General features: G+C 44.8%; 1 protein-coding gene across 4 annotated transcripts in view; it reads right to left on the reverse strand.

The window, feature by feature from the left end:
* Positions 1-15,214, reverse strand: part of SFXN5 (sideroflexin 5) — a 101,133-nt gene that overhangs the window by 27,026 nt on the left and 58,893 nt on the right. For 3 of the 4 annotated variants that reach the window (XM_030024757.2, XM_030024779.2, XM_030024763.2), the window contains exons 10-12: positions 10,076-10,166; positions 5,037-5,152; positions 2,877-2,962 (exon numbers count right to left, since the gene is read on the reverse strand). In XM_030024757.2, the coding sequence (XP_029880617.1) occupies positions 2,877-2,962; positions 5,037-5,152; positions 10,076-10,166 (293 nt within the window). Of the gene's footprint in view, positions 1-2,872; positions 2,963-5,036; positions 5,153-10,075; positions 10,167-15,214 lie in introns of all 4 variants that reach the window. The other variant, XM_030024769.2, reaches the window with a different exon arrangement.

A 15,214-nucleotide genomic window follows, 5' to 3' on the forward strand; every position in this document is an offset into this window, starting at 1 on the left:
GCCTCCAAATAATAAGCCGTCACTCTCGTCTTTCTCATTTATAGACACTGTAAGGATTTCTATAAATAAATTGATAATGCATGCCTTGATATGAGTCCCATTAAAAACACCCTAGTCTAGCTAAAATTCTACTAAATTAAAAAAATTAAACTTTTCAGCGAATGCTCCAAGTGTTTTTCCAAAATGAGGTTTCACCTCTGACTGTGTCCTTCGGTAACCACTTTAAAAGATCTCTGAGTTGACACCTGGACTGCAAATCCCTCAGCTATGGAAAGGAATGGTCTCCATGTCAGGTGGATGCTTCCATGTCCTAGAGTGATACCACCACCTCTAGCTGCATGGCCAAACCGCACCCCACTCCTATCCCTGCTGTTTCTCACTCACAGGCTTCCAGGAATCCAAAGATATTTGATGGAAAAGTGAAACAGTAGGCACAAAGCTCTAAGGAGAATTTAGGCAAGCAAAAGCAGTGCCCAGATATTTTTATATCTACAGAGTTTCATTTGGGGGTGGTGGGAAGGAAAGTATTCTCTCACAAACCTGAATTAAGTCTTTCTATTAGTTAAAATGACTTTTTGAAGACAATCTCCTGTATGTCCACATTTGCTTGACAGATAAAATTAGTTTCAGTAAGTCTTGCACGGAGCACAGGCGCATTTAGTAAAACTCTTATCAATACAAGAAGTTATGATGCCCCCAAGTACGAAGCAAATTTTACTATTAGTTTTATTTAAGCTTGTGGATGCTTAGCAAGACCTATGATGGTCCTCAGTGTTTCCTACTGGACACAATCATTGACAGACCAGTTTTCTACAAACCTTGAATTTTTGCACATAAAGATTTTTGTCTGTTCCTGTTGATAACCAGAATAGCAAAGATCCTCTGAAATACAGCAACAAAATAGTTTGTCCTCTGGGGTAATCTTTCTTGGATGAGCTAATCACCAAGATAGGGTTAGACTGGAACCAGTGCCCGTGTTAAGCCAGCGGTAACACACGCAGCAACTTCAGTGCAAAGCCTCAGTGTGACAGAAAGGCGAAAAGAAAGAGCTCTGTAGTAAGAACATCACAAATCGGTGGCATTTCTGAAGTGTCTGGCATGTGGACAGATGAAAACAGAAGTCCTCTCAACTGACAACAGCAAAGCAGCTTTGATGAGATTATAAAGGCTAGAATCACGCGTCTGAATATGAAGCAGGGAAGCTGCCAAGACGCTGGGGTACAAAGATAAGTGACAGTCCCTGTTCTTCTTACACATGATTTTGAGCAAGCCCTGAGTAAGGTACTCCAGAGTAAGACACGGTCGCTCCTGAGCACCTCCCCAGCAGACCCTGTGGGTAGATCATGGACTGGGGGACTGTGTGGGTGACACGGGGTCTTGGAGCAGGAAAGAGGCTGCAGAGCTTTTGTCAAGGAGGAGCATGAAGTGACAATCAAACCCTTTGCACAAAATTAAGGGGACTGGAATCTACCCCTTGTCCTTGTGTGTCCCCAGCAGCCATCTCCAAACAATGGCTTGCAGCAAGTGTTAGCAAGACTGTGCCCTGCCACAGGGAACCACCACAGTCCTTTTGAAAAAGAAAGGAAAACAGTATATTTTGGCTGAAGAGGGCTGAAAGAACTTACTTTAGAGTTCCCAAAACAGAGTTTGTTCCCCTGTTTCTCCCCACGCTCAGGCCATGGGAGGAACCAATCTTGGTGAGAGCCTCTAGGTGCTAGAGGGGTACCAGCCTATATCTATATTTTTAAGTTTAGATGTTAAAAATCAGTCTCCAAATTTACAGAAGCAGCCCTGACCCTTCTGTTAAGGAGAGAAAATTGCCCAGGGGTGTTTCTACAAGAGTAAACAAGGCTAGCCAAAGCTATGGGTCAATCCCTAATCGTACTAATTACTATTTACTTTGTCAGTGGAGTGCTTTAGAGCAGCCATTATCAACAGATTTGTTTAAAGAGTGCTTCCAGCTTGGCTGTCTCAACAAAGGTAGCAAGCCCTTTAGCACCCCCATCTTTCAATGCACTAATCAGTCGCCAGAGGTTGGCAAGGTGATCCCCACCCCACGGATCATTCACACCAAATGAGCTGCTGATGGGTGTCCTACGAGCCATAGGCACCCAACAGCTCCAAAGAGGCTCACAGCATCTAGGGGCAGAAGAAAAAGCGGAGGTGTTGGAAAGCAAGGTGGGAGAATGGCCAATGGACAGGGCAGTTTGGGTTTCTTTTGCTATTAAGAACTCTGCGAGGAGATAATTGGACATGAAATAATAACCCTGCCCTTTCCTGCCAACTCTCCTAGCACTGAGGCTCCACAGAGACATCTGCCAGGAGAGATTCTGGCTTAAACAGTAATGGAAAGCAAATCTCTGCAGGGTATGTGAACCACATAATCTTCTGGGGAAGTCCAAGCCACAGGATGTTTTTGAAAGAAAGTACAAGTGAGTTCAAACAGGGCATAAGCAAGTCCAACAGTGGCCAAGGTGGTCTGGATGCAGCGTGTGGTCAACAAGTCCCTATACTCACTATCGCTGGCCCAGATCTTTAGTCTGACCCCAGGTGGCAGCTCTAATGTTTGCTAAGTGGAGGACTGAAAACTTATGGACACTTTTCCACTGAATTCAGAGAGTTTTGGCTCACACTGACCCTACAGTATAGGGTTATTCAAACCGCTGGGGTCTCAGAAAGATAATTTAAAATAACCATATCAATATAACACTTTAACAGCCTACAACAATGGTCAAAAATGATGAAACATGAAAATTTTAATAAGAAAAAAAGTCTTTGATGGACCAATGCTAAGAAATACCAATGAATAACACCTACTGAGGATCTTTTCTCCCTTCCCCTTGAAAAGCCCCACTTTTGTATTACCCAACACTTACTTTTCCAGTATGGACATAATAATTGGAGGTAGAACCAGTATAGGCATTGGCAGGACCACTCTAGTCAGAGCCGTTTCTAGCAGTGCCTGAAAAGGAAAAACAAACAAAGCCAAGACATGTAAAACAAATCTCAGGATGTACCTGCACTGAGCAATCAACACGTGGGCACAGAAATGGTTTGGCTGGCCTTTCTTCTGTTGCATATGTGAATGAATGTATCAACACACGCTTTCAACTTTGCTATCAGCTATTTGTATACAACCTATTTTTACTCTGTTGCTCCAAACGATGGGCTGCAGCCCATGCTTGGTCACAATGGAATAAACAGAGACACCTGATAGCTTCCCTGATTTCACTTTATGTGACCAAAAGCACTCCAACATCTCATCATATTCTTACGCAAACATGTAAGGAAGAGAGGCAAAACAGCTGCCTGGAAGATGTTGTAAGGTGAAATATCTGAGTATGGGCTAAGCAGCAGCTTCAACACTTCCTCTCTCAACTGAGTTTCAACTTCAATTACGTGCTGGGGGAATGCAGCACCTTATTGCCTGCTCCAAGACTTGTTTCTGCTCTTTAATCACTGGTGGTTTACTGCAAAGCATCGTAACACACTGGGCTCTCCTCTCCCAGGAAGACGCCCAACTGTGAAGCTACGGTTGTCCCTCCGCTGGTGCTTTCTCTCTGGCAAGATTCACCAGGAAGCAGCAAACAGAACAGCTTGGCAGCATGATATATATAAATTACCCCGAGATGAGACCTAGAGAAGATCATGGGTGCTCTAGCAAGGTGTTTAAGTACCACTGTGCCTTCATTTACCTCTTCCAACCACCTTTGCCAGCACCTACCTGGGATGCTCCAAGCACTGCGACCATGCGTGGGGCTTCAGCAGACCTAGGCAGAGGATACTGTAGATTTTGGATGGAAATGCTGAAACTTATACATACGGCCAGCCTTGGGAGCACTCAATCCTTCCAAACTGGGAGAAGGTCTCAGAGAGGCGCAGATGTGTTACACTAAGGATCTGCCAAATTTTCCATGACAAAACCCAGTACTAAGCTATTCAGGAAGAAGCACTGGGATTAGATGGCAGCTGAGCAGTTCTCAGAAGTCCCAAATTTGATGTTTAAACTCCACCTAAATCACATTTACAGTACCTTCACTTTTAATATTTATTTTCTATGTTGTCTGTCTTCCCCTCGACCATTAGGATGGAGAGGGGAAGCTGGGTCCTGAAGCCAGTTAATGTAAGTGAGGAAAACTGGCTCAAATAAGTATCTCCGAGCCCTTCAACAGATTGTTTTAATCTCCGTGTTAAACAGCAATATGGAGAGATATTAGAGATCTCCCATTTCTTGCCGAGGACTGTAAATCTGTACATTAATTGCTGTCTATGAAGTGCCTTAAGAGCCTTGGACAGAAGGAGCGAGAGAAATGCCAAGCATTATATTATTAACTCCTCTGCCTGGGCGTGTGCTTTGGTACATGCTTTACATTTCAGATTAAAGCCCACTTGGAAACAACATGCCTCAGACAATCAGATGATGCTCGGAAGACAAAACTATGTAAGAAGGGAAGAAAAGGGAATAATTGCAGGCAGATGGCAGAGAGTAGGTTACAGGGGAAAACAAATCAGGTGTTAGGATGAGGATAAAAACATCTGGCTACCCTCACAAAGCTTTGATTGGCAATTGTTAATGCAGCTTTGACACGGGAAGGGTTAAAAAGCCACTCAGCTTGAAAATTAAGTCTTCCTAATTTAGAAAAAGGTGTAAGTTATCTTTGCTTCCTATTCAACATGAACTGCTTACAAGTTTCCACAAAGAAATCCTAAGGCTGTGAAAGCATCAGGGTAGTACAGGATCTTCCTGATGTCAGTCTGTGCCCTTCCAAACCATCAAGGTCAGTCACCAAATTTGCCTGCATGACAAGAGCCTGTGTCCACCAGCACAATCAGTTTTGTGGCTACTCAACTGCACATGTGGGTACAGCGCAGGCATTAAGTTTTGCCGCTTCACTCTTCCTGCATGATAGGTAAAGCTCATCTATTTCTAGCTCTTTCAAGTCATCAATTCCTACGGCTGTGGGATTTGTTGAGCCTGAAGGCCAGTTGTGTACAAGCTCACCCAAGCGCTTGCCAGGAACATCACAGGTACATACGTGTTTTGCAGCAATTCTGGAAGACCCGACAATGTTTCCGTTATTGTCCAAAACATCAATTCCTTCTTCCAGCTCTGTGTGCCTCATCAGGACAACATTGCAGATATTGGCACTAGCTGAGGATGAGAAAAGCACGATGATTAGCAACGCAGCCCTGGTCAGTACCAAATGGCAGGCTTCTGTTCGCCATGACAGCCCTTCAGCTTTGCTTGCATCAATCTGCCAAGAAGTTTCTGCAAGTCAAGGAGCCACTCTTATACCAAGACAAAGATGTGATTCTTAAGAGGAGATAATAACCAAGATAATTTTCTTTTACTTGCAAAGGGATCTGCTGCCACAATCAGAAATGTATTGATGCAAAGAAATACCAGCATTTCCAGATATTGGTGTTCACACATGCTCCCACCCTCCATAGTGATCTTTCACCCGACATCTCGACCTACTAAGTCAAAACAGGTCCTTGCACTCGGCTGCCAGTTGGTCTTGGCCAATCAGGCACTGCTGATTGACAGCTGCCTCTTCTGACCACTCCAGAGCTGGTCTTAACTCCCTTTACTAAGCCAGCAGACAAACTCTTCTTAAATAACAGATTTTAGCAGATATGATGGAAAGACACTGCAAGGGATTTCACTGAGCTATGAAGGACAGCTTAGATCTGAGCTCTTAAGAAGACAGAATTTTTATTCCTTTAAATCAAATAAGACAAGGTTGGGTTGCTTCCATCAACATGTATCCCATTAGTGAGGGTCCTGCTGACTATTTGCCCGTTTCACATGTTTTAGGGGATAAATGGCTCTGTGGGCTTATTTTCTAGAGTTAGAGACCCGTTTCTTCACTTTAACAGTATTTTTCTGAACTATGACACAAACCAGCAGCGCTTTGGACAGCTCTGGTTCCCAAACGACATTTCCCAGATCTCAGCCCTGCATTCACGGCAGAGGTGGGAGCAGGTCTGGGACCCTTTCTGACAACTCCCCCCTTGCCCAGCCTGTGGTTTTTGTAACCTTCTTGAGATGACCCCAAATTCTGCTCCTCAAGTAACATGTTAAGAGCTGGGATTGAGAAACATCCTTCCCAGGTGCAGCTCCTCTCTGGGGCCCAGGCACTTCTTAAATTTTTCCAAGGAAAAGCTGCTAATTCCTAAAAAAGTTTTGGTTTTGATAAACTGGCATTTTCCAGCAACCCCCCCACACATTTTGTTGCAAACTTTCCAACCAGAACTAACACAAACCCACTGTTGCTGCAAGTACCACTGCTTCCAAAAATGTGTTTCTGTACTGCCTGATGGGTTAATATTTGCTAATTAATCTCAATTCATGTCATATAACAAATGTCTAATTTTTTGAGGGTGGTGGGTGGGTGAGCCCTATACGAATGCAGCTTTCTGCAATCAAGGATGATTTGTGGTGACAAATGCTCCTTACACTCGAGAATAAGAGGAACATACACACACGCACACTCTGTCTCTCTCTTTAATATTCGAACTACTGGACCACTCTTCCCATCTATCAAAATATCTGTGTTACCAACCCTTCAGCTCCTTAATCGAAGATAAAAAAGAAAACAGGCATTTCATTTAAAGCAAGTTTAGCCCCCCTTTTTTTTCTAACACTCACATGCCCTGTCCTTCTAGCTATCAGTCAAGACTGAACACATAAAAACACGCCAGCAGAGATGCTCTGGCCAGGCCAGGATGCACCAGCACAAGGCTCTTGCGAGACTCATGATGGGGTGTCCAGACCTGAAGCTCCCACCACAGCTAGATGCTTCTCCAAGTCTCTGGATCCTATTAGGGCTTCATTGATTGACTAGGTCCCAAATTCAAAACCTGATTCTAGCCTGTTTGTCTGAGACAAGCAACTGTCTTAGCTGCTCCTGTTCTGCTTTCTGAGAAAGCAGAAAATGCTGTTAATTATGGGTAAACTTGGATTTCATGGATGTCTCAAATACAGAGGGGAATGAGAAATAAATAAATATATGTGTAGACAACTTGATTTTCAGAATTTGGAAAGAAATTGTGATAATATAGCCTGGAAACTAATTCTGTGAAAACACTTAGTGACACATTGGAAACTGAGTTCAGATACAAAAGCAATCCATTACCCTACTTCTGTATGTGTGTAAATATATCCTTTCTAAACCAGGGTGCTCTCCACACACTAAATACATCCTTGTGCACCACCTAAACACATTTAACAATTTTAACCCAACCCACAAAAAACCAAGAAGCCCAAGGAGAAGAAATCCTTCCTCTTCCTCACCTCCCTTCTCTCCAATGGGTATCTTTCTACCAGCTTTAACTTCCTTCAGAACAGGTTTGGGATGCAACCTTTGGGATTTTCTGTGGATTTTTTAGCCACGTGCAACTCCAGTATAAAGCATGCCATCACCAGTGACACCCCTTACCTTCGTGACAGCTATCCACACCCAGTGCTTGGGAAGAAGCGGGTAAACTGGGTTCCTTGCAATAACCCTGGGTGTTGGTATCCTTCACTACCTACATCTCCAAGAAAGGGTCAAGCCCCTTCATGCTCAAATCTGGGAATCACGGCTCTCAGGAACACAGCGCTGACACACTCCTTCCCTTCTCTGTACTGAAAACCTTCATGGAGTACAACTTCACCACCCAGATCATGCTCCAGAGTGGCCAACAGCAAGCACGAACCCCTTTTACACCAAGCCAGCCACTGGCTATGCAGAGCCTTGGCCATTTCCATGAGCTGTTCCACCTGGGCTGGTTTCCTGGATCCGTCCCCTGGGGCTGGGGAGGATTTGTTGGACAACTTGTGATTTTCAGCTACTACAAATTACCTTTGGCGGAGGGTGAGGGCGCAGCCTGACCTCCCGGCTCCCTGCTCCAGTGCCACCACTGGCCGCGACATGGGGATCGGAGCAATCGGAGCCTGCACTAGTCACCTGGGTGCTTTCCTAACTGCCCGCATTCTGTGTTATCACAAGTGAGGTCTGCGGGCACCCTGCAGATACATCCCCATGCCCCGCACTCATCTCAGGGTCTCACGGTGAAAGTGGAATTTCAAGGAGGAACCACTTCTGTTAAATATGCCCTAAAAGCAGCATTTCTGCAGATATGGTTTAGTTTATCGGGCAAAGACAACTGTTACATGACCCAGAGAAGACAGACACAACATGTAGAGCATCTCTGAGGGCAGTAAGACCCAGAGACTGGCTTTCCCAGTGCGTACCCCAGCTTCTCAAAGCTTTGCAAGAGTCTTTATGAACATCTCTGCTAGGAGTCTGGTCACCTTCCACCCAAGCAATAGCTGCACTTCCCCGAGTCTCCATCTCTCATGACCCCTTGGGATTAGAGACCATAAAGCTTTGATGCATACCTCCAGTTTTCCAGCTGCTATCAACCAGCACATCTCAGCCGAGGTTGCTGGGAGAGGGAGGCAAGGAAAGGCCAGGAGAAAACTGCTTACTGGTAGTGGAGCAAGAGCTTTACACCAGTGTCTGGCTTTTCACATACAAAAAGTGAAATTCTGCCCTTTTGCTGGGGGCTGGTGGTTCAAAAGCAGTGGGAAGACACATCTTAATTAAACAGTTTGTCCAGGTCTGCAAACCAGTAACTTGCAGCTTTCAGAACCACAAAACGGCAATTAGTGGGAGGATTCCTGATGTCCTGGCACATAACGAAGCATGACAGTACACAAATAAAATAAGAACTAGAGAATTAATTACGGGCTAAACAAATTAATTATGGGTCCTCAATCAATGCCGACACAAGCGTAACCTCTTTCTCCTTACACCTTGGTATGAAAATAGAGCAAGCTGGCAGCAAAGACTTCCCACGTGCATCTCTGACTCAAACCCAGCCTTGGAGCTGCCTCCTGGGTCTTGCACTCACCTCTAGAGCCCTCCTGGTTATAAAAATCAAAAGAAAGCTGAAACCCACTAAAAATATATTCCAGGAAAGTTCAAAGAAAACAATGATAATGTCCACAGATGCCCCCTGTACAAGCAAAGTGCTCAGAAACAAGATCGAGTGCAACCTAAAGACCACAATCTCCATCACCCCCTGCTCTGCAGACAGGGCAAGTGGCTGTTTTTCTGGCAGAAAAGGGCAAAAAAAACCCTGGCAACTTGGGAACTGAAGGCTGGAGGGTCTGAGCAACCAGCTCTTTGTAAAAAAAGGAGCAGAAAGAGCAAAGAAACTGAGAGCAACACCTAGGTAAAGAGTCTCGGCATCCTCAAGTGAAGCTCTGAGGACATGGCCCTTGAACAGCAAAGGAAAAAGCTTAAAGGAATGTTTTGCACTAACACAGTTGAAAAGAGACCTGCCACAGTGAGCAAAACCCCTTTGTTTACTGATTTCCTCCATGCTTGAACAATTTCTTTAAAAATAAATAAGCTTATATAAAAAAATTACCCTAACGCCACTGGCAATTTCTTCACAGCTAAAATAACTCATCATTTGCTGAACGTTGTAACCACAGGCTTCAGCAAAGGCTGAGTCCAGTGCGTCCCTTCTCTCAAACACTGAGCAGTTAGCTGATAAAATGCAGAAGGGTTTATTCTGTGCTCCAACAAGCCAGCAGCAGCCTTAATTCTTCACATAAGTTGGTCTTTTTTTAATCAGTGGCTCTTAGAAATCTGTATATTCAGAGTAGGAGCATTTCATTGCATTTTTATTGTAAAAAACCCCTAATGCTACCGCTTATTTGAAGATTCAATTTGACATGATTCAAATCAGATCTTACAAATTAAATGCTCTCGAATTTGGACAGTCAAGGACCAGTCAACACCAATCCTTTTTTAAACTGCTTGAGAGTGGAAAGTACAGCTTGACAAAGCCTCGTGAGTTGTGTCCACCAGCAGCTTTGCATCGTTTTCCCACCGAAATGCTGCTTTGCACCATCCTGTTGCTGTTTGCACCAACTCAGGCACCCACCACCGAGGGGACATGGCAGCGACAGCATAAAGCAGGAAGGCAGGAGTTAGGTGTCCATCCCAGTGGCTTTTAGCCACCGGTAGGTTTACAGCCCACACTGTGAATATAGAGAAAAGGTGTTATTTCTTACCGACAGCAGGGAATGGCACAAACCTCTGGATCAAGAGACGAGTGGCGGGGGTAAACTTGTTTGCTCTCTGAACCAGAACATTAAGGCCCACCTTTGAATAGAAAAAAAAAAAAAAACAAAACAGAGAAGCATAAAGATTTAGCTACAAGGAGCAGGGCAGATGCCACAGGCTGCAGACAGCAGCAGAGCTCTTCAGGGGCACAGATGGGGGTCTCTCCCCATGCAGAAGTGTTTGAGAACTAAACCCCCCACACACTGCAGGGTTTAGCTGTGTTGGGTTCAGGCCTTTATTCAACAAAGGGTTGAACCAAACCATTGGGTTGAACCCAACCATTGGGTTTAAAGGAAGGGTTGAACCTAATAATTGGATTTAAATGAAAGGTTGAACCCAACTGTTGTGTTGAACCCAACCATTGGGTTTAAACCCTTTCTAGCTAAAAGACAAGCTATGCACAAGCCACTGCAATGCCATTCAGTCCTTCTGGAAATGCCCCTAGCTGCATTTTTACCCAGTTCACTGGCATTTTCCCCACCCAGCACAAAATAATTTGCGCCGGGAGTCCTCACCCAGCTAGGAAAAAGCCAATTATCAGTGGTGGTGGTTGGCCCAACACAATTCATTGCTCCTCCCAGGGTCTGTGCAAACTACACCACCCAACTCCAATGCAAACATTTGGGCTATAAAGGAGCTATTAATGGAAACAAGAGATAGCAAGCAGTTTATTATAACCATGGATCATTTTTTTGTTGCCTCCTCCAACACTTGAATAATGCAGAGCTCTCCACAGTTTTGCAGGGATCTAAGCCATTGCATATGTTAATATAAACAGCACGGAGGAGAGTCGCTGCCTCATCAGCCTCAGCGTGGTTGGATAGTAGTGATAGTCAGAGAACTTCCACCAAAATTTGTTTCAAGCAGAACTGGGTTATTAATTAAACAAACCTATTCACAGGGAATGACTTCTGTCTTCAAATTATTCTCCCTCACAATATTTTCTCTTTTTCATCCAAAAAACCCCAAACGCGCAAACAAAACTCAACAGCCCCAAACCAGGAATTTTAGGCTGAAAATGGAAGTCTTTAGCAATGCCTGGCCAAAAAGTTTTCAGCCAAAAATGCAGCAAAATTAAAAAAAAAAATTCAGCCAAAGCCAAAAACCTGCCAGCAAATAGTGATTTAGGGGCTTTTAAAAAAAAAAAAAAAAAAAAAAGGAAAAGAAAAGAAAAGAAAAGCATGGGAGAACATATTTTGCAAGCTGCTACATTATACATGCATCCGCAGTGCATCTCGTCTTTTTGGAGGCTGAGAGGAAGATGTTGAGAAGCGCAACTGCTGGGTAAGCCCTGCATAAGCAGAGTGCTGGTTTTCAAAACCCATGCAGCATGTCCAGAGCCCCATGAGGTTTTCACCAGGACCCCACGTAGGAACCCTTCCTGCTCTCCTCGAGTGCTGAGCCCAAGAGAGCCATGGCGGTTCTTCTCAGTCTGGGCAAGGATGAGGGTTTTGTCTTAATCTTCTTCCCCCTCAAAAATGACTGAATGATATTTTTTTTACATTTTCCAAGTGCTGGGATGCCTATTTGCAAAATCCGAATGCTTCCAGAAACTGTAAAGCAACCTAAAACGGGTGGCTTTAAGAGTAAAGGTAAGACAGTCTTGAGCCTGGCTTTGCTAGTACTGCCCCATGGATTTGGGTATTTATAGCCTGGATACAGTTCATCTGTGTAGATGACAGATTTTGTTGGGTTTGCAGCCTCTGCTTGTAGGTTTGATGGAAGGATTAGACCGTGAAGTGGAAGAGCAGCAGCTTTTGAAACAGAAAAGATGAGTCTGGGAGAAACACCGCTGTGAGGCTAGTGGTAATAAAAGCATTTTACTTTCAGATTCAATTTGGTGCTGCAGATGAACTCGCTCCTCCACTTACAGCAACCACCCCGCTGTGAATATGAAATTAAATGTTGCTATAGATTTAAATCCAATCTCCCAAATTCCCAACACGAGGACTAGATTTAGGAAACTAATGAGGGTTTGTTTTTTACAGTTTTGAAATTGCTTTAGCCAATTTGTGAACTCTTTCCCGCAGGTCACGAAGTGGGATGAGGGTAAACAGGTCAAGGAGAGCATCCAACAACGAGCAGGTACTCCTCAGCCTCAGACCACCGTAAGCAAAAGGGCCATCAACAAGGAGAGCTTAATGAGTTTAATTCCTAGGGGCTGGCCGAAGAACACTGACTATCGAGGCAAATTCATCACTAAGAAAACAACTGCAGGAGTATTGTTATTATCATCACCCTGCCTACAGCCTGAGTCACAGATCTGGGATCTACAACACTGGCACTGTACAAACACGTAACAGAGAGTCAGGTGGGATTCATCACACCAAACGTGGTAGAATCATAGAATCATTTAGATTGGAAAAGACCTTTAAGATCACCGAGGCCTACCGTTAACCTAATGTGGCCAAGTCCACCACCAAAGCATGTCCCTAAGTGCCACAACTACACATCTTTTAAATACTTCCAGGGATGGTGACAACCACTTCCCTGGGCAGCCTGTTCCAGTGCTTGATAACCCTTTCAGTAAAGAAATTTTTCCTAATATCCAATCTAAACCTCCCCTGGCACAACTTGACACCACTTCCTCTTGTCCTACGGGCTCCCTTTGCAGCCCAGCGCAGAGAAATTAGCCCTTTTAAGGGTTTTTATTCTCTTCCCAAGACAGACATTTACAGGTGCTCACGCAAAATGTTCCCAACAGTGCCCATTCATCCCTGCTGACTATCGAAGGAGTCCAGGGATGCAGCTCAGATGAAGATATCTATGCTGGTGATGTCTCAACTCAGGCAAGACAAGTGCTCTTGCAGTTGGGAGCTCTGGGAATGGACTTGCTGTACTGGTTTCAGTGCAGTACTGGTTTGGGGTATTCCTGCACCGTCACCCAGATTAGGGGACAAATCCAGCTTTTTCAAATTGCCTATTTTTTTGAGGTTTCTTCCTCCAGAGCACTTCCTTGGTCTGGGTGACACAGTATCCCGACAAGGTGGGCATGGGGGATATGTTACACCATGACTGCTAATGACTCGCAACACAAAACTGGGGCGGAACGCTGTCAATGGGAGAGCAACCTTACTGAGGGCTCTACTACGCCTCCAGCAGCACCCTGGCCTTCCTCCCTCCCTCCCTTTTCTTCAAATGCCAAGAATTCCTGCTATTTATTTTGCTACCGGCTTTGTTTTCAGCACCAACAATGCTATCTCAGCAGAAGGACAGAGTTTGCGATGTTGCCATACTTGAAGCCGTACCATCAGACGTTGTCAGAGTGACTGTGTAATAATAAACCAAGATTTCTGTTTCTTTTTCTCTTCCTTCCTGTCTCAAAAAGTTCTGACTTCATTCATGTCCACCAAGACATGGATTTTAAAACCACAGGATTTTTTGAAAAAAACCCTGCTTTATTTGTATTTTTTTTCCTTTATGACTATTAAGATTTTTGAAGCCCGAGAGATGGCTTTTGAATGCCTGAAGTTGGCAACGACCAAGCTGTTTGATAAAGGTCTAACCCTACACCTCTTAAACCAGTTCTAGAGCAGTAAATACATCGGCAGTTCAAGAAGTTATTTCACTTAATTTTGAGATGGAATTTTTATAAAATAAAGGAATCTTAGGAGTCCAGTGTGCAAGGTGGACATCGGTTGGTAGAAGATGCCACCTAAATGTCGCTGAGCAGCTCTCTAGACTTCATTAACTGCATTGGTGAGATTGTGAGGGACACAATTTTTCCAGGTTCCAGTAGTATTGGGCAACCCTGACCACTGCAGTTGGAGCTGGCTGCTCCAAGCAACCTAGAAAGTCAACTTGGAAGGAGGGACTGGCTCCAAAGAAGTTTATCCTTCAGCCTTCAAATCACCAGATTGCTGAATTAAAACACTAATTGGATCTGATGAGTCCCATACAGTCGAACTGAAGAAAAGAGCATTAGGAGAAGGAAGGAAAAAAATCATTCATTAGGGCTGAGAGGTGAAAATGGAGGCAGAGAGATGGAAAACTGGGCTGTTTACCAACTGGAGCTTTACCAAGTCAAGGAGAACAGAATGGAGGAGTATAAGGGAAGGGAAAGCAATAACAATCTGAGTAGAGAAGGAAGTTAGAGAGCAGCAAGAGTAAGGAAAGGAGGAAACTTGAGTCACATCCAAGATGACTGCAGAAGGGATGACCACACTAGCCCCACAGTTAGATGTTTCAGTGGAAGAAAACAGTGGAGTCTTGAGAAAGAAGCAAGATTGCAGGAGGGGTATGAGCAAGAAAAGGCGGGATTAATGCTGATAATGAGACAAACTTGATTTGGCAGGTGATGAAGAAAGAAGAGGAGGATGGCGGGGTCCCATGCCCAAGACAAAGGGTTGTTGTTTCAAAATTGAGTTTTCCATGCATCTGGATCCCGTACAGAGGCAACACCACACCTGGGTGCTGTGGGGCTGGGCTGGGGCAGAAGGAAAGGGCACAGACGAGAACAAATTTGCTGGAAACAAAGACACACCAGTGAAACGAGAGAAAATGCTGCAGAGAAGAACAAGGAGTTTGAAAGGCGGCAGTCGGCGAGGACCCAGCGGTTGCCATGTACTCCTGAGCCCAGAGGCAGGGTGACGGGCACCGGGTGCCTCCCCAGAGCGTACCATGCCTTTGCCTCCACTACACCAAAGGCTTGAGGCTGTGCCCTTGGGAAATGGCTGCTACAGCTCCAATGACTTACGGGCTTGATGGAGGAATCACCGGGCTGGGTTTCCAGTCTCAGTGATCATACCACTCTCTTCTGGCGTCTTCTGGTATCTGAACTTGTTATCTGTGAATCATTAGAGGAGTTGCAGGAATGGGAGCTTTTGAGCACAGGTATCCAGATTTTAGAGCCGGGTGCCACTTCATTTAAAAACTTTAAGCAGCAAACAGAAGTTTATCACCAGCTCCTCCAATCTACTGTAATTTTCCTCCCGGTTCACTGCTGACAAGGCGCCCAGCCATGCTCCATCCCCTCCCATCCCTCGCCCTACCTTGCACCAACTTCCTCCAGCTTCTAAGTGTTTCTTGACTGCCCTAAGTGGCAGATAGTCCTGAGGGCAGTGGGTGGCCTCCCATGCCGTCTCACA

Source organism: Aquila chrysaetos, chromosome 1 (genome assembly GCF_900496995.4).
Source record: "Aquila chrysaetos chrysaetos chromosome 1, bAquChr1.4, whole genome shotgun sequence".
In the NCBI taxonomy this organism is placed as follows: Eukaryota; Metazoa; Chordata; class Aves; order Accipitriformes; family Accipitridae; genus Aquila; species Aquila chrysaetos.